At 48.7% G+C, this 23,336-nt stretch overlaps 1 protein-coding gene across 6 annotated transcripts; it reads left to right on the plus strand.

Moving 5' to 3' along the window:
• Positions 1–2,572: 2,572 nt before the first annotated feature.
• Positions 2,573–15,722, plus strand: TDRD5 (tudor domain containing 5). 6 transcript variants are annotated; one of them, XM_074546370.1, is made up of 10 exons: positions 2,573–2,737; positions 3,083–3,324; positions 4,265–4,804; positions 5,565–5,695; positions 8,524–8,729; positions 9,377–9,583; positions 10,048–10,114; positions 11,045–11,245; positions 12,096–12,255; positions 14,963–15,722. In XM_074546370.1, the coding sequence occupies exons 1-9, from the start codon at positions 2,730–2,732 to the stop codon at positions 12,249–12,251; spliced, it is 1,758 nt and encodes a 585-aa protein (XP_074402471.1). In that variant the 5' UTR covers positions 2,573–2,729; the 3' UTR covers positions 12,252–12,255; positions 14,963–15,722. The 6 variants fall into 6 exon arrangements, with proteins under 6 accessions (XP_074402471.1, XP_074402472.1, XP_074402475.1 ...); XM_074546371.1 differs by having other exon boundaries at positions 5,568–5,695; XM_074546374.1 differs by having other exon boundaries at positions 4,265–4,744.
• The last annotated feature ends 7,614 nt before the right edge of the window (positions 15,723–23,336 follow it).

Raw genomic sequence — 23,336 nt, forward strand, 5'->3', positions numbered from 1 at the left:
CCCTGCCGAGGAGCACACAGGGATGGGGATGGAGACCTGCTCAAATTTATTGCTGCAGGCAGGGGAGGAGAGAAGGGGAGGTGCCACACCAAGGAGCCTCATTGCAAGCTCATCACAGGCTTGTCAGGCATAATGGACAGTGAAGTGAGCAAGCTGCTTCCAGCTGCTCTGCTCTCATCATGCACTGATGGCAAGAAAAGTTAGACCTGGACAGGGTGGATGCCAGGAGGATATTCTGTTGGCATCTATGCTTTTGGAAATAAAATGCAATCAGAAGTATTCCGGTGATTTTTAGTAGATAGTTTCTGCAAAGCTGTTGAAAAGCAACCTAAAAGTAACTGTCAGGCACGTGGCCCCAAAGATACCAAAAGGTGAGAGTGGCCCAGAATAGACACCAGGGTGGAAAGCCTTTGCTGGTGAGGCCAGTGGCTTGCTCAGGAGTGATTGGAGAGGGTGTTGTGGTGAATGTTTGGGTGAGTACCATAGTACCATCTCACACTGCTCTGCTCTCCAGAAGCCCCTTGGCTGGCACTGTGAGGGGACATTGGCAGCAACCTCCCTCTCTAGAGGGTCACATTTTAGCAAGGAGGGAAAGTAACTGGCCCCAGCTTTCCTCAATGGGTGATTCCCAGCTTTCCTCATATTAATACAGCAGCCATCACAGAGTTAGAGCTGTTGAATTGTAAATTGCCAAAACAGTTGGTGCCTAAATGCCTCCCTAGTTTTCCACAGCAGGAGCATGGCAGAGCAAACACAGGAGCTTTCTCTTTTCATGCTGCTCAGCCTGTGTTGACATCTGCAGAAATATGTGGAAGAAGCACTAAAAAGTCACCAACTATGAAAGAAATCAGCACCTGGCTAGAAATTAGACTCTAGACAGAAAGACACACCTGGGACATAAAGCAGGGCAAGGCTGAGCTCAGGGATTCCAGTCCCTGCTTCGGAGGAGTGGCTGGGGGCAGCTGGAAGACAGCTGGGGAGGTGCTGATCTTGTTTTTCCACAGATTCCTGTTTTATTGGAGACTTGTGCTCCACCTGGAGTCAGGATATTGCAGGCAGGGAGGGCAGGAGCAGCAGCTGCCTGCTTTCTCTGCTGGGCTGGGTGCCGTGTCAGCAGGTCACCAGAGAAGTGATGGATGGAAAGATGTAAAAGCAGAGAAAAGTTGGGTGTAAATGGGGTGTAATTAATAATTTTATATAGTATGTATTCTTTGGAAGTGCTTCAGAACCCTTTTTCACTTTGTGTTTATCACTTGGCTAACATGGGACTGGCAGAGGTGGTGTCCAGCTGCTGAAAAGGCAGGTGATGTTTTGAGCAGCTAAAAGGCAGCAAAAGTTTAACAGCAAAAGGCAGCTCAGGTCTGGTTCTGGATTCCAATTGGTGTCTTGTCAAAAGCACCCTGGCATGTTTAACACCCCCAAGCCTGCAACATGATGGTTTTGTCTGATATTTTATTCAACCAGTGGGTCCTGACTCCACCATGCCTGGCAGATGTTTCGTTGCTGTCTTTTGAAATGAGGAAATTTTTTTGAGAGCACATGCTGATGGGTGTCCCAAAATTTACTGGTTCAGCTCCTGTTTTAGTCTGAAAAGTACTCCCGTGTGGAAATCAGCAGTTGAGGGGGTTTCTCAGATTTCTGTGAGCCCTTAGGAAACAGCCATTGCACTGCTCTTTAACTACAGTCTGTGACCTCTGGAAAGTCAATGTCTGCTCTGTGGATCTTCCTCTCAGAAGGACTAAAAAAATACAAGACTCCTCTTAATAACCACATCTGGTTTTAAATATTGTTATGTTGAAGGAACTGGTCCGGTTCAGTGTGTGGCTCTTTCCTAACATGCTTTTTGTGTCCCCATTGTGGATTTTCCTCTTATATGGGACAAAAAAACCCATAAAGACTCCTTACAAGACTCCTCTTACAAAATACAAGACTCTTCTTAATAACAGTAGGACATGGAGGTTCTGGAGCAAGGCCAGAGAAGGGCAGTGGAGGTGGGGAAGGGTCTGGAGCACAAGTCTGATGAGAGGCAGCTGAGGGAGCTGTGGGGAGCTCAGTCTGGAGAAAAGGAGGCTCAGGGGAGACCTTACCACCCTCTACAACCACAATCACGGCAGGGTGTAGCCAGGTCAGGCCATCAGAGATAGGACAAGGGGACACAGTCTCCTTGCTGCACCTGGAGAGGTTTGAGTTGAATTAGGGAGAATTTTCTTCACGTCAAGGAGTGGTTAGACAATGGAGCGGGCTGAAGGTGTTTAAGGAAAGACTGGACATAACACTCGGTGCAATTTCTTCACAGCAAGGAGTAGTTAGACATTGCAACAGGCTGCCCAGCTGCCCAGGGATGTGGGGACATCACCTGAAGGTGTTTAAGGAAAGACTGGACATAACACTCGGTGCTCTGGTCTGGCTGACGTCGTGGTGTTGGGTCGAACACGATCATCTCAGAGATCTTCTCCAATAATTTGGTTTTTTTCTTTTTGTTTGTTTGTTTTTTTTTTTTCTTTTTGAAGAAGACAGGAGCAACTTCCACCGGCCGAGGTGGGATGGGCTTTCCCCTGCCTCGGAAAGCCCATCCCACCTCAGCGCCGAGGGCGGTGCCGGCCGCTCCCCCTCAGCGGCGCAGCAATGGCGGCGCTGGCCGGCGTGAGGGGGCGAGGAGCGGCCCCGCCCAGCCCTCGCGCCCCAAAGGCGGGAAAGGCGCCGCGCAGGCGCACGGGCAGGCCGCAGCGATGGCGCCGTGCGTGTGGGCACGGGGGTGCCGGCATGGGCTGAGGGGAGCGGGGATGTCTGTGGGGACAGAGGCCCTGAGGGTCGAATCCCCGCGCTGGGGGTCACAGGGGTTCCTGCGAGGAGCACTGGCGGTGGGTGGGGTGTCCTCGGGCAGCGTTGTGGACGTGCCGGGTGTCTGTGCTGGCAGTGGGTTAAGGGTGCATTAAACTCCAGGGGTGCTGGCAGGTGAATTCAGGAGTTGTTCGTGAACCTGCTGCCAACTTTCAGGGACTAAGTGGGAAAAGCTAAAATTCTGTGTGATTACGAGCAGCTGTGGTACAAGTTGTCATCTCTTGCTTGTGTTCCCCTTTAGTACGGAGGCGTCGAAGCAGCAGGCACAGCTGATGGAGGTGCTGAAGAAGGAGGTGAGGGCCATGCTGATCGCTGCCAAGGCGGGCTTGACGCCGGAGCAGCTGGAGGAGCAGTACATGGCCATGGTCTGCAAACCTCTCCCTCTGCATGACCTGGGATTCAAGTCCACCCTGGAGCTGGTGACACAAATGCCTGAAGTTGTCCAGATCTGTTCTTCCAAGAATGGTGCTTTAATCCTCAAAGGTGAGTTTTTGTTTCCAAATGGGTGGGGGAGTCGTTTGGAGCCTCATACTGGAATGAAGCGAGGTTCACATGTGCATATCTGTTCATCTGTTTCTCATACGATTCTGGTTAATTTTTTGTCTTTGCTATTTCTTCTTGTATTTTGATCTGTCTTTTAAGACTTTGGTGTTCTTCCCTCCTAAAAAAGTCACCCATGCTTCTAGTTATTTTTGTACACTTTTTCACTCTGCACTTGGTTTAGAAACTGACATAACATTTCCTTATGTGTACACTAGAACTGATAAGTATCAGTTTTTCCTGTAAATGCAAGCTACAGCAGGAGCCAAAACCAGGGATGGGGCCTCTTGAGAGAAGCTGTGAAGGTTTCTGTACCTGACCCCACAGGAAACTTAGCCTGTATCAAAGAACATTTTTCATTTTCTTTTTCTTTGGGGAAGAGTTGTGACAACAAATGGCAATTGCCAGGAGTTGATTGGGAAGGGTGAAATTGTTTGAGGCTTTTTGAGCGCTACAGTAACACAAGAAAAAGTTGTTTAGAGGCTTGGAAAAGACCTGGGCTGTTCTCCAGGGAGATCTTTGAGCAGGGTGTGCTCTGTAGAGAGAGTTTACTGTGATTCTGCTTTCCCAGCAAAACGCTCAGCAGCTTGGTTTTTGTTTGTGATCCTGCATCCAAGAATTTGACCTGCCTTCCTGCCTGGTCTGAATTTCCAGGGATGAGGGTGCAAACTGGTTGCTGGCTTTTAAAAATAGTTCAGTCCAGTCTGCAGAGGGCGAGGTTGCTGGAAATCAGCCATGGTTTAGTGTGATTGCTTTTGAAGGAGTCAGGTGCTTCTGGAAGGGGTGTGGAGGGGAGAAAAGAAAGGATGAAGAGAAGCTTTGCCAGTGTAGAGCTTTTAATGGTTCATTGTTCTGGTTGTCTGTTTATTTCTTTCTGTTGCAGCCATTGCAGATGACTCCACCAAAGGGATTGCCAGGCTGGTTGCCAACCAGAAAGTAAAGACACGCAAGACATCAAAGAAAACCGCCACGAAGGCAAATTCTACTTTTCCCACTAAGTACTCTAAAAATCCACAGAGTTTCCATGCCCTGAGTGCTGGGACTCCCGTCCTGCCAGCAGTGGTGAAGGCTGAGCTGCAGGACCTGCTGAGCTCCTCACCACTCCTGCTGGCAGACTTGGACAAGGCTTTCCTCAGACGCTTTGGCCGGGCGTTCCAGTACAGGCAGTACGGATTTCTGTCCGTGTTTGAGGCCCTCAGGAGCATGTCTGATTCCATTGCTGTTGAGCAAACAAAGGCAGGTTCCTTGCTGGTCCTGAGGAAGTACTTGGCAAGCAAGATAGAGCAGCAAGTGGTGCCTCCAAGTGAGGCTGAGGAAGAGGAGATGCCTCGGAGTGAAGCTGAGGAGGAAAAGGGGCCTCAAGGTGAGGCTCAGGAGGAAAAGGGGCCTCAAGGTGAGCCTCAGGAAGAGGAGGTGCTGCAAGGTGAGGTGCTGTGTTTAAATGAAAGCCCCCAGCTCTTCCAAGCGCTGTGGCCAAGCAATTGCATTTCAAGTTTCTGTTTCTGCATTTCCAGTTGCTGCAGAAGTCGTGATTCCCCTGGGCTTTGGCACAGAAGGGCTGTTGAGTGCTGCAGAAGCAGCTGTCACAATTACCAAGCAGTTGTCTTGGTAGCAGAGAATTTCCAGGAAGGCTTTTGGCACTGTTTTGTGGTGTGGGGTGAAAGGAGGGCTGATTAGCCCACTCAGAGTATGGACTTGCTGAATGTCTGTGTAGGGATTTCCAGTCATTCCAGGTGGAAGGTGAAAAAGGATCTTCTCAATGTCTGCTCTGCAGGCTGGTAAAGCTTTTGCCATACACTTTTTGAGACTGAAGGTTTAGCACTGGCCTGAAAGAGACAGGACTGCAGATGCCCTCATCATTCCCATAAAGCTTATGGGAGAGGGTGGATAATCACATACAGTTCCTCCCAAATTCACAGCTTTTCCAGGGAAAATATATTTTAACATTACTCTAGCAATGGATTTTAACCTTCAGCTTGCTTACAAGAGGATTCTGAAGGATTCTTATTTTAACTTGCTGACACAGTGAATCCTCATTAATGTGTTGACTGTGAATGCTACAAGTATTGAGGAAAACAACATTAATGCTTTCAGACTTCCATTTTTTATGTTTTCCCTTTCTGCTTAATCTGCAACACTGTATCAGCCCAACAAAGAATAACACCAAATTATTGTCTTTGCAGCAGCATCTGCAGCTGAGGTGCCTTCTTTGGAGCCCACCTGTGAGACAAAGAGCTGCTGCCAGGCAGCAACTCTGATGGATTCAGAGCCAGTGCAAACACCAGCAGTAGATTTGGGTGATCACCTCAAACAGGTAAGTGGCTGGACAAATGATCTGCGGATTTTTCATGTCCGTTTCCAGGGGTGATTCTCTTTTTACTCTCTTTGTTTCTGTTGAGTTTGCATTGTTGAGGCACGGCTGCTTCCAGACATTTGTTTTAGATGTCTCTGGAGGCAGCCAGACTCACAGTGACCTGGTGGATAGCTTTATGTGCCATCCAGAGTCAGTCTTTTTCTGGTGTTCTGCTGATCTTGAGGTCTATCAGATCATCCAGGCCAGTTAAGTGTTATCTTGCTGGCTTACAAGAGTGGTGATACCTTTGGATGTAGTTACTTGTAACTGGACTTTGATAACTTTGTTGTGAGACCAGTTGTGTGAGATTTCCCCTGCTGCTGTTGACAGAGCTGGGGAATGTTCCTCAGTGACTTTGATTCCTCAGTCTCAAGTCTGCTATTTGGTAGGAAATTCTCATTATTTTGTTTTGTTTAGCAGTGTGGTTTTAGAAGGGGCTGGAGAATAGCAGTGCAGAGGCTTTGAACTGCCAAATCTTTTTGGCAGAATCTGTTTGTCCCTTCTTTATTTTTTTTTCTTTTGAGCATCTTTAGGGCTTCTTTTTCTCAGGAAAATCCTCCTGCTTAGAGTTGTTTCCTCTGACAAGCTTGTCTTGTGGCTATACCCAGCTGTACAATTGGAGCTTAGAGGTAGGGAAAGAATCCCAAGGGTTCTTCCTGACTTTGGTGTTTTGTGTTCTAATGAGCTTGGAAGCCTGGAGCTAGGAGTTGGACTTTGTGTAGCACTTGTGAGATTTTTGGCAGGCTGTTCTGATCCTTTAAAGAGATTTTAGTTTGGTGTGATGAGGTCCACAGGAAATTTCCCTGGGTCAAACCACAAGTCTGATTGTGTGAAGGCAATGAAAGAGGGGATATGGTCTAGGCAGCCCCAGATTTTTGTTCCTAGGTATTGCAGACCATTTAAAGATCCTGTCAAGACAAGATTTGCAAGATGTTTGTACAACTCATTGCTATGAAACAAGTGTGCTGTTTTGGTTTGAAAAAGCTCTCAAGAGGAGGAAAGCAGTTTAGAATGTGTTTGCTTGGGTGTGTGGTGGACATTTGTTCCTCAGGATGCTGCAAGGTAGAGGGGAAAGATGCAACCTGATCCCTGCCCTGCTGCCAGGTGTCCTGGAAGTGTTTTCAGGGTCAGATGGGGCACAAGGGCTGAGTCCATCTGCTCAGCTCCAAGGAGGATAAAGGAGACAGAGCTGCTGCTCCCAGGAGCTTTTTCTTGCTGCCATGGCAGAAGGAGAAGGGTCACCCACTCCACTCTTGGCAGCTGCCAGCCCAGCTTGGAGCAAGGAGTCAGCCTCTCTTGCAAGCCATACCTCTTACAAAGCCTGATTTTACACTTGCTTTATCTCTTTATAGCTTTGTTGCATTTTGTGAGCTTCTTCTCAAGTGCACATCCCCTAAGTCTTTCAAAGAAATATCTGTTGTCACAATATGTGAGCTAGCATATAAAGCTCATGTGTGCCCTTAACAATCTGACCTGAAGAGCTTTATCAGAGCAAAATTGACACTTAAAATGCCACCATTCACAGAGGAAATTTGTGACATTTGTAAGGAGAAATCTGTGAAATTGGAAGGGGTTTTTAGAGGTGATGCTGCTGCTCAGACCAGAATTCCCTCAGTTGCCCCTAGACTCAAAAATGTTAACTCACTGTTTAATTCAAAGGTTTTAGTCAAAATTTCTAGCTCCAAAAGAATTGAGGGCTTTACTTAGTCTGCAGAAGGAGACACCAGGGAAGTGGTCACAGCACCAAGGCAGAATTCAAGAAACATGTGGAAAATCCTCTCAGGCACGTGGTAGGATTCTTGGGGTGGTGCATTGCAGCTCCGGGAGCTGGACTTTGATCCTTGTGGGTGCCTTCTAACTCAGAATATTCTATGATTCTGTGATCTGCACCTTTACAAAGTGATTAAAGAGAGCCACTATTGCAAAACCCCATTGTTTGCAGCTGAATTTAGAAATAAGCAACAGGGAGTGTGCTGGAATATGAATTGCCCACACCTTGCCTGATGTTTGATGCAGTGGTAATTTGTACTGTGCTCACAATAAGTAAAATTGAAGTGGTTTTGACTTTAATCATTGGAGAAGTGCTGTCTGCTGGCACAAAGGAAAGCTCTTGAGGCAGTGAGAGTAGCTGATGTTGGATTGAGGCTCCCATCCATACTACTTCAAGTGAAATAATGTTTTCAGCAGCTAGAATAATGAAAAATAGAAAGCTGTTCAAAGAGCTCACTTGTACAAATGTGTTTAAAGTGAGAAAAGAATAGAAATTGTAGATTTTGATTGGTTTTGTCTTTGAGAAGTAGCTCTGGTGTGAAAGTGGGATGTATTCATGTCTTCTGTCACTTCAGAATCATTTTCAGATGGTTTTGCTGGTTCAGTCATGTGCTTTTTCATGGTCATGGAATATAGAAACAATACCTTTTCAGTAAAATCCATCAAAGAGGTGGGTTGGGTTTGGGGTTTGATTTTGTTTTGCTTTTCAGGCAAAAAAATGCTTTTGTCTAAATATGAGACCTGACTTCAATTCCTCTCCTTTATTCCTTGCAGGAGTATCAGCAAGGTATTTTTGTTGCACCCCTCTTAACACTGGAGGGAAGAAAGAAAGAGAGTGTGAAAATGATTGTTTCTATCACAGGGAAAGTTTGCCCATTTTGTTGTGATTCTCTGATATTCAGTAATTCACAAGTCCCCTGGAAAGCAGAACTATTTCTTAAATGAATGAAAAGGCCAATTATGTGCGTTCAGTGCTTGATGAGACATCTGAGTGCCACCTCCCCCTTATCCCCTTGTAGCATCAAGGTCTTGAGCAGTTTCCAGCGGCCCCAGAAATCCCTCCAGATGCTGTTCAGGACAGGAGCCTGTGCAGTTTGCCTCCTCTGAAGAGCAGGTGCTTGGTGGGAGTCATTGTGGAGTTCATCGTCTCTCCCAGCCAGTTCTACATCCACGTCTGCAGCACAGAAGCATCCTATAAACTGCAGGATCTGATGTTTGAGATGAGGTGGGAGCATGCTGTGGCAGTGGTTGTGCTGAGGGAGCGGGGCACCCAGCATTGGTGATGGTCTCTGCTGGCTTCCTGACTTGCTACAGGGATGCTGTCCTGAAACACTGCTCAAAATGTGCATCCTTTTAACTAGCAAGCAATAAGTGTGGTCACCAGCAGTGGCTGTGGTTTGTCTGTGTCCTAGCAGTTCTGAGCTCTGTAAGCCTGGAAGGGGTCTGGAAAGGAGCTTGGAGGGTTCCTGCCTTGTCTGTGCAGCTGTTGCTAATGTGCTCAGTTAAGGCTTTCACTTCCACCTCCAACACTGCACCTGGGCCAGTGCTGCAGAACCTGGGTCATGAGAAATGCTGATGTGTCAAGGTAATGGGAAAAAAGGAATGATGAGGATGTCTGTGTTTAGCCTCTCATTAATCCCCATTAACTAACTTTTTGTTGGACCCCAAGAGTATTGTTCAAATGTTGAAAGATTGGGGTTGCAATTTAATTCCCATTTCAGTTTAAGTGTAGCAGAACAGAGATATAAAGAGTCTATTAAAACAACTCCTGGAAATTGATGTCATGGGGACTTTTTAAAGTCAGAATTCTTTTGGTCCTTGTTCATCTCCTGCATCCTCCTAAGGCTGGTTTCTCACTGTCATCTTTTGCAGACATGTTTACTCACACAAAGTTGCTTCTGATAAATACATCATGCCTGAGTCTGCAGTGAGGCCTGGGCAGCTGTGCTGTGTCATGGTCTCCAAGTGGTGGTACCGTGTCATCATCCACCGTGTGATCAACGACCAGGAGGTGGAGGTGTTCTATGCAGACTATGGACACCTCCAGATTGTCCAGAAGTCTTGGCTGAGATTCCTCAAGTAAGTGAATTACCCATGGGCAGCAGAATCACAGAACAGCTGGATTGGATTGGATTAGCTTGGATTAGGTTTCTGGAAGTTGTCCTGTCCAAGCTCCCTGCTGCAGTGGGGCTGCCCAGGACCATGCTGAGATGGTTTTTGAATATTTTCCATATTTGTGTCTTCCCCCTCATTTGCCTCTCCTCATGCCTGGCTGTTGGCATTATTTAGTTCAAAATTAATGGTTCTCTGTTTGTAACTTTGTCTCCACAAGGGATTTTGATGGGAATGTGCTTGGGCCAGGGAATGAATTAGGGACCAGTTGTTCTTGCTGCTTTTGCTGTGCCCAATCTCTGGGTATGGAGTGTTTTCTGAAATTGCTTTGGCATTCCTAAACTGGTAGTAAGACCCAGGAGAGAAGGAAGTCCTGCTCTTCTGCTGGTTGATTCCTGCTTTTGCTGTAATGATTTTGCTTTGTATTTCAGGTGGCACTACTTGAAGCTCCCTGCTCAGGCCATCCCGTGTTCCTTGGCATGGGTAAAACCTGTGGAGGTAGGTGTCCACATGCAGTTTTGTTTCTTGCCATCTGTAGAGGAGTTATCAAGTAGAGGTTGTCTTTTTCTCCTTCATTTGGAGGAAGTCAGGTTCTGTTGATATTTACAGCAGAATTAGTGCTGTGACATTCAGCAGAGTGTGCTGGGTGTCTGCTCTACAAGCAATCACCCTTTCAGTGCTTTCCTTGCCATCAGAGCATTCTTGATTACATTCCTGCAGAAACAGATGGCTACTGTGAAGCAGCACAGCAAACATTTTCCTCTCCCTGTCAGTAGTTCCCCAAGCCTTGGTAGCTCCAACCCTCTGTTTTAAAAACTTACTCTGTAACAGAGCTTTAAGTGAGTTGGTTAGATGCAGTTAGCACAGCCAGAGTTACAGAGGTCATAAGAAAATTTTTCTGTGATGGAAAACTTCTTGGTCAGGAAGCCTGAGAAATACAATCTCTGAAGGAAAGCATGTGAGCAGAGTTGCTGCCCTGTGTGTGTTTTTAAGGATGTTGCTTTTAAAAAGTTATTTCCACTGGGTTTTGAGAGTTAATCACAGTTTTGCTTGTGGTGAGGCTTAGCCGCACCTTACTGACTTTTAATACTTTCAGTGTTTGTAAATGTTGTGATTCCAGGAATTAGAAAAGAAAACCCTACAAACAACTGTATTTTAGGCAATTGGGATAAAATCACTGGTGAATGCCATGGAGCTGTGTTTGGAAGTAGGTATTTAGGGTGAAAGGGCATTCCCAGGGTAATGAGAATTGCAGGCTTTGGATAGTTTGGTTTAGTTTCATGCTGGGAAGCTTGTCTGCCTGCTTGCTGTATTTGTCACTGGCCTGGGCTAGCTCAGCTGGCTTTTGACAAGTGCCCACCACGAGGACAAGTCTCAAGTGGTGGATTTTGGTCTGTTTATGGTACCTTTACACTGTTTCCTCTTCAGGGTACGTGGTCCAGTGCTGCAATTCTCCTGTTCAAGCACCTCTGTCGCTTCAAGGAGCTCGTGGGCGTGGTGGATGAATACGTGGATGGTGTTCTGTACCTCTTCCTGTGTGACACATCCACCAAGGAGGATGTCTACTTCCACTCTGTCCTCAGGGATATGGGATATGCTGATGTCTGTGGGGAGAACATCCCTTCCCAGGTGAGGGAGGAGAGTGCTGCTGAAAGGAAGGGGAAGGGAAGGATCCCTGCTTGGCTGCCTGGGAAGATTCTTAATGAGAAGATTCTTACCTTGAAGCAAGTGGTTTTGTGAAGAGCAAAACTGGTATTCCCTGCTTTCCTGTAGCTTTTCATTTTGTGGCTGCATCCCAGTGTCCAACTCTATGTGGAGAGCTTGCTTTTTGGTTAAGGTGGAGTCTGATGGTACAGCAGAGATGTTCTGTTGAGTAGAACAAACTGTTTTCAGCCCGTCTTCTAGCAATGGATTAAAAGTTGATCTGGAAATGGTTTTGGTTTACAAACTCATATTTTGCCATTGAAATGTGCAGTGCTGGATGGCATAACCATGGTAATTGCCTGTTGTCACACCAGTTGTAAGCCAGATCATTTGTGCTTTGGGCTTACCTGTGGCATTGTTTGCATGTCTCAGCTCAGTAAGAACTGTGTGGATTATGCAAACCCTTGCAAAGGTACTGCCATGATTTTGTATTTCAGCAGAAAGCTGAGTATTACAGCCTGGAGTGAATCTGTTTTATTCAGCAGATGCAGAATGCATGTTCTGGCAGATTAGATTTTGTGATGGTATTTTTTTTATGTGTAGGCCCAATTTTGGAGGAGAGGGGCATTGCTGAGAAATTTTGCTGCCTGCTGGCAAGAGAGGAGTTGATTTTCTTAATAAAGCCATTTCTGCAAGAATTTGGAGCTAACTCTTGAGTGTTGTGCCCCTTCATTCTTTTCTGACCTGTTAGAGATTTGCAGCATCCTTTTATTCTCTGTGGTAGTTACAATGAGAAGTTTCTTTACTGTTGTGCTGTGTTTTTTATTTGTTCTAGGAGTTTGAGGAACTGAATCCTTCAGCCTTGTATGTTCAGCCCAGTGGGAAGCAGAGGAATGCTGAGGTGGTGGAGCCAGACCTTCGCTTGCAGCAGCAATCTCGAGATGCAGACAGTGAAGCAGCAACCTTGAAGCTGAATGGGGCTGAGCTGTGACCAGGTGAGAGTTTGGCACAGCTGCCATTCCATGAAATCAGCTCCAGGGCTCAGCAGTGTGTTTTCCTCTTAGATCTCTGGGGTTTGGCAAAGGATGTGCAATAATTCAGGGTAGTAGTCTGTAAATGCAGGGAAAGTCCACAAGTGCCATGGTGAATATTTGCAGTAAAGGGTTTTGCTCATCCTAAGCTGACCTGAAAGGGATTTGCAGTCCTGGTTGTTGCTGGGGAAGAGGTTCTGAACAACCACAGCTTTGTTAACAAAATAACTCTAAGGGTGAATGTAAAGCATAAGTGTGTGCTTTCCACCTGGGGTTTCAGAGCATGCTCAAAGGGAAGCCCTTGGCTATTGAACAGTTTGATCAGCTGCTGAACAGAGAGCTTAAGCAGGGAGTAAACCCCAGGTCTTGAGTGCAGTCCAGGGCAGTACCATTGAAACACCAGGAGCACTTGTCTACAGGTGATCTCTCCCCTTTTCTGTTATTTAAACTGTAGTATTTTCATGAGACATTTTACTACAGGCAGCAAAACACCTGTCAAGCCAATGTTGAAGTGTTCAGCAGTGGGGCTGCTCTGGGGCTGTTTCTGACACTGCTCTGAAAGAGCAGTAAAAGCAAGTCTAATGCTAGTAACTTGTAAAGTATTCATTTTCTCTAGGTTTTTTCCCAGAATTTTCAAGGTTTCTGTGCTAGAGAAACTCTGTGTAAGCTGTGTCTTGGATATTAATGTCCTTGCTCTGTCAGTTTATCAAATGAGCTGAAAGATACAAAGCATCCTGTTATTGTGTGTGTTTGGAAGAAAGTAATGTGGGGAAGACTGCAAATCTTGAGTTTGTGTTTCAAATGCAGGAATCTGGAGAGCTCCTTGCCTAGCTGCCTAAAGCAAGATCCATAAATGTCAGCCACAGGTGGTGATTTGGAGACTAGAGGAATGTAAATGCATCCTGGCCCTCAGTGGGAATGGTGTGGGTGGCAAGAAGAGATAAAAATCATCTTGTAGCCTTGTCCTAACACTGATATTTTTTCCTGCATGTTAAGCAGAGGTTTTCAGTGGGCTGCTGGTATCCAGCTGAGTAGTTGGCTAATTGGGCTCTAGTGATGCCTGTCTTGGCATGCTGTCAGCACTGAATTCCTGCTGCCCAGCCATCCTTGCTGCTGCAGGAGTGCCTCACAGCCCCCTTGTGCCCTGACAGCTGAAGCAGCCTAGACAGCAAGTACCCAGTTTTTGAACAGCTGGGGTTGAATTGCTGCTTGTCTCTCATTTCACTAGTTTTCTCCTCCATACTGAGCTAAAAAATACAAACATCAGCTCCCATCTGTGGCTGAGACATGAGTGAGCAGCCCTGAAATGTACATTTAATTTGAATTCTTAAGCAAAAATGCAGAGGGGCTTCCTCTGACTCAGCTCCTGCCTCCTTGCAGGAACTCCCTCTGTCATTGCCATCACTGGTTCTGCGTGGGGCTGCTGAGAGATGAGACAGCTGTTAATTCTTTGCTGAGATAGAATGCCTTGTGTCTTGGAATAATCTGTGGCTCTTTCCAGCTTGCTGTGGAGGAAAAGCTGCCCTTTGGCCAGGGGATTATTGTTGTGTAGTCTTGTTGTTCCGGTTTTTTAATTATCCATTTGCTGACCTTCCACTTCTTTGTAAATTTTGAGAGATAATTAAGATCAGGGCAGCTAATGAGCTGAGTGTGCAATGATTGCACCCTCTCAAATTTATTTTCTTCACATATATTTGCAGACATCTCATTCTCTTGGAGAGTCCTCAGTGTCTGCTGTCTTAGTCAAGTCAGTGAAAAACCTTTACACCTCCTTTATTTACTCCAGGCAACCAGCAGAAATGAGACAAAATGACCCAGATCAGATAGAAAGTTTTTCCAGCAGGGCCCAACTTTATGAACTGTCCATCCCACTGTTGGACCATTCATGCTGTGCCCCCTTGACACTATGAACAGATTCATCAGTCAAAATGGGCTGGCAGAAAGTTGAGCAGTCTGTTACTGTGCTGTGAGTTTGCAGCCCCTCTTGGGTATCCTGAGGCTGGTGCTGCTGGAACAGATGGAAATGTTGGTGTTTCTGTGGGCTGGAGATGCCACAATAATAAACAGCTGGATGCCATGTATTGGGTTGACCTTCGTGCAGCAAAATGGATTTCTGGTTGTGTAATGGGAGCAAAATGAATTGAGGGTTAGTTCTGTCATTGTTGGGTTTTGTTCTCTCTTCTGGGCTTTCTGCTGCTTGCATGCAGAAGTTTCTCCACTCCAGTGTTCATTTCATACTGAATCTCCCAGTCTCCCAACCCTAGCATTTTGTAAACCCTGTGAGTTCCCTGTGTGGGTGCTTGTCTTCCATCTTCCAAGTGAAGGAAGAATTTACACCCCCCATACAGGAGTTGCTCAGTTTACAAGGTGGATTAAGTCCCCTGCCAAAGGCAGTGGCTGTTTATGCCTTGGAACTTTCTCTCTAGAGTTCCCTAGACAAAACCTACTGAATTCACATCTCATTTCCCACCTCTGGGGAAGTGGAGGTGGAGCAGCAGGAGGAGAGGGGTCCTCCCATTGTACCATGTCAGACTCATCAAACAGGTGTGCAATAGCAAATCTTCTTTCCATTGCCTGGTGAGGTCCAGGGTAAAAGGATTTCAGTCTACACTGGAGCTCTTGGATTTGTTTGTGTAGCTTTGATCTTTCTTTTCTGTGTTCCTTTATGCAGATGAAGCAAACATGAAGACCAACACCTTCCCAGGAGTCTCATGGTTGGCCTCTGCCATGCTCTGGGCTCTGTGACCCTGGACACACCTCAGGAGCTGTGTGTCCCTCCTGCCCTGCTCTCTGCAGCTGCATGATTGGCCACTTCCCTGCTTCAGTGGCTGCCCAGCCTGAGAAGGAAGGTGTGATGGGAGGGGACAAGCTGGAGCTGCTGCCAAGGAAGGCTGTCTGGAGCAGCTCAGGCTCTCTGTATGACCCTGCTGTCAGGGTTTTTTTGGTTTGGTTTGTTTTTTTTTTTTTTTTTTTGTTCAGAAACGTTTAATCCCTTGAAAAAACCTGGATTGTGATATCTCAGGTGTGCCCAGCATGTGTGATAAATGTTAGTTTTGCTTTCAGGTAAAAGTTTTTGTTGTACCAGTGGTGTACTGAGTTACTGCTCTTTAATATAACGGTTCAGGAGAACATCCAAGTGTCACATTGTGTTATGTATCCTTTAAGTTTAAGAGAGGGAAATTGGCTGCCCATCCCTCCTTCCTTCAGTGCATGAGCTCTTTTGACATTGTGTGGGGATGTGATTTTGGTTTTTAATGCAGTGGCTGCTCTGCACACTCCTTGCAGTGAGGAGAGCTGAAGAAACCTCCTTCCCCAAGAAGAAGATGCTGTGATTTGTTGGATGTCATGTGTACAAAGTGTCAGGAATCTCACCTTAAAGAAATGGAATAAAATCTGTGAGGAATGCAGTGAGAGAGAGCCTGAAGCTTGACCATTTTTGTGTAGCTCCTTGCTTGTGGCAAGTGATCCTAAAGGGTGTTAATGCAGAGAAAAGCTGGGCAAACAGAAGTGCCCTGGTTAGGAATGCTGGCATCCAGCTGCTTTGCTGGTGCCTGGAGTGTTCATCACATCTTCAGGGCTTCAGGGGCCATTCTGTGTCCACCTGAACCATGCCAGGGGTATCTTCCTCTGCAAACCACTAAGAAAAGCTGAGTTATACTAGCAGCAATACTGGAATGAGTAAAAGCCCAGCATAAGACATTTGGGGATTGGACTAGTTGATCTTTAAAGATCTCTTCCAACCAAGCCATTGTATTATTCTTTCACTTTTTTTTTTTTTCCTCCCCCATTTAAGGGTGGTTTGGGATGTGAAACAGCTAAAAACCAAAAATCTATGGCTGGTTAGAAAGCAGCTGCTGGGAAAGCTAATGAAGGAGATGGAAGGAGAATGCTGAGGAGCAGGGGCTGTCCAACCCTGTGGGCAGCTTCAGAGGTTTCCTGACTTCTCTGCTGCCACGTCTGGGTTGGAGCACTCACTGCACATTTTTGTCATTCATCACTGGGCTTGCTCACAGCTCACCCTGTGCTGCAGAGCCCCCTTTTGGTTTCAGGGATGTGACACCTGGGGCCACGGTGGGGTGCCCTGAGAAGATCCCCAGACCCTCCTTTCACTCAGTGCCAAGTGCCTCCTGCAAACTGGGGTGCTGAGTTTTGTGTCCCACGGAAGAGGGCTGGGGTTTGTGACCAGGGGCCTGTGGCCCTGAGTGGGCTGTCATCTTCTAAAATTCCAGATGGTGCAGGATTGTCCCAGACTCCAACCTGCCCCCTCCCTGGGCTGCAGCAGGAGCCTGATCTCGGCAGAGCTGTCAGGGTGTCCCTGCTGCTGCTGGGTCACTGCTAGGTGGCAGCCGAGGCCAGTGCTCAGAGCTCCGCTCCCTGCAGCCTCCAGCTCCTCCGGGGGCCTGGGAGGGAGAGGGAGATGGGCTGAGGAACATCCTGCTCAGTGGGCAGGTCCCTGTGCCCCTCAGGAGCTGCCTCTGTCCCACTCGCTGCCTGGGCACACAATTGGAAGCTTTGGGGATGGGTCCCCAAAGTGCTGTCCCAGGAAATGGAGAATGGGGAGATGCCATGGGGGCTGGAAGGTGCTGTGTGGGTACTGGGAGCTTTCATGTGTGCAGAAAGGTGGCAGCAAATTTGTGGGAGGGAGCCAGCAAGTGTCAAACAGTATCCCTGTGCTTTGGGAACTCCCAAACCTGCCAGTTTGAGTATGGAAGGAGCATATTCTGTGCATATCACTCTTTTTTTCACCCTGAGTACCTGTTGAAGGTGGGCTGCAGGGCTTTGCTGCTATTCCATGTACCTTTCCTCATGCTGATCAGGATTTCTTTTTTCTTTGAGGCTTTGCCATTCACATGTCTGCTAGTGCATGGTTAGTTTTCCATGCACTTTCAATTAAGATAAAAGGTGAAGATCTGAACCTTAACCCTGAGCCTGGACCCCCCCAAAGGGGGACAGAAAACCCACCTGGAGCTGCTCCCCTGCTCTGGGTGCTCTGAGCTGCTCTTCCCAGCTGTGTGCTGGCATCTCCCTTCCCAGAGCAGTTCAGCTCACATTCCTCATGCCCAGCAGGTCCCCGTTTGTACATTTGTTGCCTAAGGCAGTGGAAAAAAGAACAAAGATACCTCAGGGACTGGAAAGTGATGCTGCATTCATATCCTTGCTCTTGGGCACTGCTGTGTGCCAGTGCCAGGTGGTGAGGAAGGAGGGGTGGCTGTGCCCAGCACTGGGATAAACCTTCTTGTCAATTTTTGGGGAAGCCAGACCCACAGAGGTGTCTGATGGAAGAATGAGGGTGCTCTTCCTTCCTCCTCCTTGTGGAGCGGCATCTCCATGGGGCACTGGGGAGCCTGGTGTGGATCTCCCTCATCCCATGGTGGGCAGGTAAAGGGATCCTTCTCCTCCAAAGGAGCCTGGGGTGGAGCTGCTTTCCCCTCCTTTGCCTCTGGTTTCCCCCTTCCCCACAGCTGTGCTGCCAGCAGCGGTGATCAACTCCGAGTCCCTGGGGAGAGGACCAAAATGTTTAGAGGAGATTAAAAATTGAAAGGCAATGCAGCTCTGCAGCTCTCCCTAAAAGCTGGGGTTAAGCCGAACAGCAGCACGATGTGTGCTCTGGGGATTTGCTAATGGACTGGGGGACGGGAGGCTCGGGGTCAGCCCTGGCAGGTGGAGGGAGCTGTGGGGCCGGTGGCGCTGGTGGGAAGAGGGGCTGGAAAAGGGGTGTTCCTGTGCCTGGGGCCACGCATGTGACAGCACAGCCACCTCAAGAGTGACCCAGGTAGCCCTGGTGGGTCTGGGAAGGGTGAGCAGCGGTGCTCCAGGCAGGGATTTTGTTTTTTGGGAGAGTGTTTATGGAAGAGTTTCTCCCAGCTGCCTGGCTGCAGTGGTAATCGGGTACTTTGAGTTTTAAACGGGATGTCAGGAAGGGTTTGCCTGGCGAGGAGGATGGGAAGTGACAGCTCGCTTTGGGTGAGCAACGAGCGGCAGAGGTGGCCAAACACCTCCGTCCCTCCCTCCCTCCTTCCTTCCCTCCCTCCCCGGAGCTCGGTTCCCCTCCGGGCACACGGGTGGTCCCCGGCTGGCCCTGCTGTGGCTGTGCCATCTCAGCAAGGGTGGCATTTTCCAAACCAATGCCTCACCCCACCCCTCTGCACTTCTGAGTCAAGCCATGCTTTGCAACGTGGGGTTCAGTCGAGAAAATCATCTGGGCTTGAAAACCAAAATTGAGTGCTTCTGACCCTAAAAACATTTGTGGTTTTATTTTTAGATGGGGTTTCTTTGGTTTTTTGGTTTTTTTTTTTTTTTTGGTTTTTTTTTTGAGATGGAAATTGAATCTTTTCCTTGTTTGGGGAGGATAAAAGTGCATTCAACCCTGCATCAGATTGTTTCACTTGACCCACGAGTAAATGCTTGTCTTTCCTCTGACCTGGAAGGCTTTCTTTTTCTTTCCATTTGGCCAGAAAAAGGGAAAAGCCAAATCTTGGTACAGGTCACTGCAAAATAAAGTTTGGAGCTGGAGCTTTTCAGCCTGAGCGCTGTGCCAAGACCCATCAGCTCTTCCCACCAGTCCCTGGAGTGGCTCCCTTTTTCTTGCAGTAAAAAGCCCTGGTTTTGCCTTGCATTTTGCTGGGATAAAATGACTGCCAGGCAGGAGAGTTTCAGATGAGCAGAGATGGGGACAGTGCTTGTGCCTTGCTGGCCTTTTGGAGGACATCCCTGGATGGCTCATGCAAGCTGGCCACCACTGCATCTCTGCAAAGGCCCCTTTGGGTGGCATTGGGGGAAATGCCAAGATATTCCTGTGGCAGGAAGGAATGGGAAGGAAACAGGGCAGCAATTCTGCTGGAGCATCCCTCGGTGGGAAATGGGTCAGTGCTGCCTTTTGGTTGGACCAGGGCTGTGCTCTGGGGTTTGGTGCTGTTTCCAAGGATTTGTGCACCCCCTGTCCCACAGAACAGGGCTGTAGGTGTCCTCCTGAGCACCCTTCGCATCCAGGTGAGCTCTCCTGTCTTCTCTCCATCTTGGACCTGGCTGCTCAGGTGTTTCCAGTGTCAGTGGCGCCACTCCAAGCACAGCATTCAAAGGAGAGGGAGAAAGGAGGGAGCTCCTTGTGGAAGATGTGGAATGCTTTGACCTTACAGGCAGCAAGAAGAAGGGGGGCAGATGGTGTGGGCTGTTCTGCCTCTAAATTTAGGACCACTTGGAACTGGGGCTGCTGCTGGTGAAACCCTTTCCTGGTGATGCTGCAGGAGGGGAAGATTGGCTCCTTCCTTCTGACAGTGAGTTGGCAGGGCAAGCGAAGAGGGCTTGGGATGGACGAGGTTCCCCCTGGCCCCTGCTGCCCTCACCCTGCGTGGGCAGCTCCTCATCCCCTCCTGCTGCCAGGAGGTTTCTTTTCTGATTCAGCTCTTGCAGGGCAGCAGCTGATTGCAGAGGGGTTGTGATCTCACTTGTGCTTTTAATCCCACTGCTGTCAAGCTCCATTAGGAGGTTTGGCATCATCTCCCTACCTCTGGGGCTGGGCTGTGTTTGCCCAGCCTGAAATGAGGACAAGTCCAGGCTATGCTGGAGCGAGCAGGGGCCGGGGAGCCAGGGATGCTTTAGGGGCCGTGGCTGCCCCCACTGCTCTCCCCAGCACTTCCAGACACAGGAAGGGGCTGCAAAGGAGACCAGCTCATTGAGGTGGCCTGGCCGCTTTGGGAGCAGGATGGAGAGGAGCTGGGATGGCAGTAAGAGCCACTCCCCGGGCACTGAAGGTGCTCTGAAGCTCTCGGTGCTGCAGCCTCAGCCCACGCACTGCTCCAGCTGCATTCGGCTGACCCGGGGCCGACCTCCCCCCGCTGCTGCTGCCGCACACGTGTGGCCATGGCCGGGCTGCGTGCGGGGCCGGGCATCCCTGCCCTGCTGCTGCATGCGGAGGGGGAGCTGCTGGGCCGGGAGCTGGGGCTGAGAGTCCTTCCCAGCCCCACAAACTGGGCTGCACTGCTCAGCAGGGTGAGGAGAAGGTGCTGTCCCTCATCTCTGTCCTGGCCACCGAACATGAGGAAGGGCAGGGAAGGTGGGAATGCAGAGCCAGAGCCATACAGGCTCCTGGGGAATGTCTGGGTGGTCATTGAGGTAAATGGCTCAATCTTCCCTGATCTTCCTCTCACCTGTGCCAAAGGAGAGCCGAGCCAGGCTTGGCAGCCCACGGCCAGGAGCAGCCAGTGCCAGGGTTTGGGCAGGCACTGCTGTCTTGATTATGGCCAGGGTGTGACTTTGTAAGGCTCCTGTGCAGCCAGGAAGGTTGGAGAGGGCTCTGCTCCCTAAAGAGGGGAGGAATCCTTCCAGTGGAGGTCTTAGCCCTGCCCTGTGCTGGGGCTTAGGGGTGCTGGTTGGGGTTGGGGTAGCACCACTGCACCCCTTGCTCCTCACTGATGGCTCCTGAAGCTTGCCAGTATCAGCCTGACTTCTTCCCTGTGGCTTTGCCCTGTGCTGCCCTGTCACATGGATGGTCCCTGGGAGGATGTTCCAACCAAACCATGGAGCTTGTGTTCCCATGACCCTGGAGAGGTGCTTGGTGTATGTGTGGTAAGGCCATGCTTGGCTGCAAGGAGTTAATTTTCTGCTCTAAGCACCACCCAAACTCCCCTTTTTGGGGCTGGGATGGGCTTTTCCCTGTGCCTGGCCAGCTTGGAGCCACACAAACCACAAATCCCACTGGGCATGTTTTCCCTACCAAGCCAGTGCTGTGTCTGTGCCCACAGTGATTGATGGGCCTCTGCCAAGACAAGCAGGGCTGTGGCTTGGCAGGCACAGAGACCCTTCAGCAATCGATGCACCAAAGAAATCCCTGGCTCTCAGGAGAGCCTCACCTCCCTGCAGCCCATCTCCCCTACCCAGGGGGCACTGGAGCACGGTAAAACCTCCTTGCTGGAGAGCCCCAGGTTGCCCCCTAGGTGGGGCATTTCCTTCCTGGAACCTGGAAAAGTGGTTCAGATCCATCAAATATTTAGGCTTCATGTTTGTGGGTAAGCAAAAGGAAAGCTGTGTCTCATGCCAGAGCTGTGTCCACCAGTGATGGAAAGGGCATCAGCACTTTCCCCATGTGTGACACTGGTCACAGGGGTCTTTGGATGAGGGAAGAGATGAGGATCTGACTCCATGTTTCAGAAGGCTTGATTTATTATTTTATGATATATATTACAGTAAAACCATACTAAAAGAATAGAAGAAAAGGTTCTCAGAAGGCTGGCTAAGCTAAGAATAGAATGGAATAACAAAGGTTTGTGGCTCAGACAGAGAGCCGAGCTAGCTGGGCTGTAATTGGCCATTAATTATAAACATCCAACATGGGCCAATCACAGATGCACCTGTTGCATTCTGCAGCAGATAACCATTGTTTACATTTTGTTCCTGAAGCCTCTCAGCTTCTCAGCAGGAAAAAATCCTAATGAAAGGATTTTCATGAAAAGATGTCTGCGACATCCATGGGATGGATCCCTGTGTTGGCTGGGGAAAACCCTCCCTCCTCACATGTGCTGGGCAAGGACGGTGAAAATCAACAGGTTTTTTAATTTTTCCAGGTTTTCTACAGGCACCACCATTCTCAGAGCTGTCCCAATGGATAGAGCTGGTGGTGCTGTCCTTTCCCCCTTTTTTATCCCAACTTGCCCAGGCCCCATGTGAGGGAGCCTGCTCCCTTTGTGTGGCTCACTCTGTGTCTCCTGGGGAGGATGAACCTGGAGGGATGTGTTTGCTCAGCTCAGGGCAAACATCCCAGTTTTAGACTGAAGAGTCCAAAATGTGATATGGGATATTTTCCCCACATCTGAACCATTTCAAGGTAAGGTAAGGTGCATCCTTAGCTCCTGGCAGGGTCGAGGAGCACACAGGTGAAGTACCCAGATTTACCCTCCACAGCTTTAAATCCTGTCCCTTGATCCTCCTGGACTTTTGAGCTTCTTCCCATGCCCCTGGGAGGGGAAGACTGAGCCAGCTGAAGAGGGAAAGCAGCTCTTGCTCCCAGGCTGATGCTCTGGGCATGCTAGGGGTTAATACCATCCTGCTACCTAATCACAGCCCCAAGCTGTAAACCCCTACCCCGGGGGAACATCACTGCATCTCTGGAAGTAAAACACTCCAGCCTGAGCTTTAATGATATTTATCTTTGGGAAGGAGAAAACATAACTGTTGGCTAACCATATTAGCCAAGGCTCGTTCTGTCTCTCCTGCAGCTCAGAGGGATGGGCAGCCCTGTGTGCCCTGAGTGTCCCTGAGCAGTGTGGGCAGCCCTGGTCCTGACACCAGGCTGCAGTTCCTAGACAGCTGCAGTGATGTGTGACAGTGTTCACAGGGGCTCTTGGGTGAGGGAAGAGATGAGGATCTGACTCCATGTTTCAGAAGGCTTGATTTATTATTTTATTATATATATTACATTAAAACTATACTAAAAGAATAGAAGGAAGGATTTCATCAGAAGGCTAGCTAAGAATAGAATAGGAAAGAATGATAACAAAGGTTTGTGGCTAGGACTCACTGTCTGAGCCAGCTGATTGTGATTGGCCATTAATTACAAACAACCACATGAGACCAATCACAGATGCACCTGTTGCATCCCACAGCAGCAGATAATCAATGTTTACATTTTGTTCCTGAGGCCTCTCAGCTTCTCAGGAGGTAAAATCCTAAAGAAAGGATTTTTCAAAAAAGATGTCTGTGACAGTGATGGAAAAAGATTCTCTTCTGGGCAATGCAGGCTCCCTTCACCAGCTCCTGGGGGAAAACAACCATCTGCCCATTCAGCAGCCACAGCACATCTTTCCCCCACCCACTGGCATTAGGGGGTCTCTGCATCCCCCAAACACATCGGACCTGGGGGGAGTGCAGCCACACAGAGACCTCCGTGTGACACTGGTGCCTGGCTGTGTGTGATCCCTGGGCTGCAGGATGGGCACATCCCTCAGATAAGGCAGGTGCTGGGTGCTCCTTGTGTGGCTGAGCTCGTTTGCCAGTGTTTGCGCAGGCCAAAGTGAACCCACCGAGGTGTACCATGGCTAATGAATGCACAT

Source organism: Zonotrichia albicollis, chromosome 8, assembly GCF_047830755.1.
Source record: "Zonotrichia albicollis isolate bZonAlb1 chromosome 8, bZonAlb1.hap1, whole genome shotgun sequence".
Lineage (NCBI taxonomy): Eukaryota > Metazoa > Chordata > Aves > Passeriformes > Passerellidae > Zonotrichia > Zonotrichia albicollis.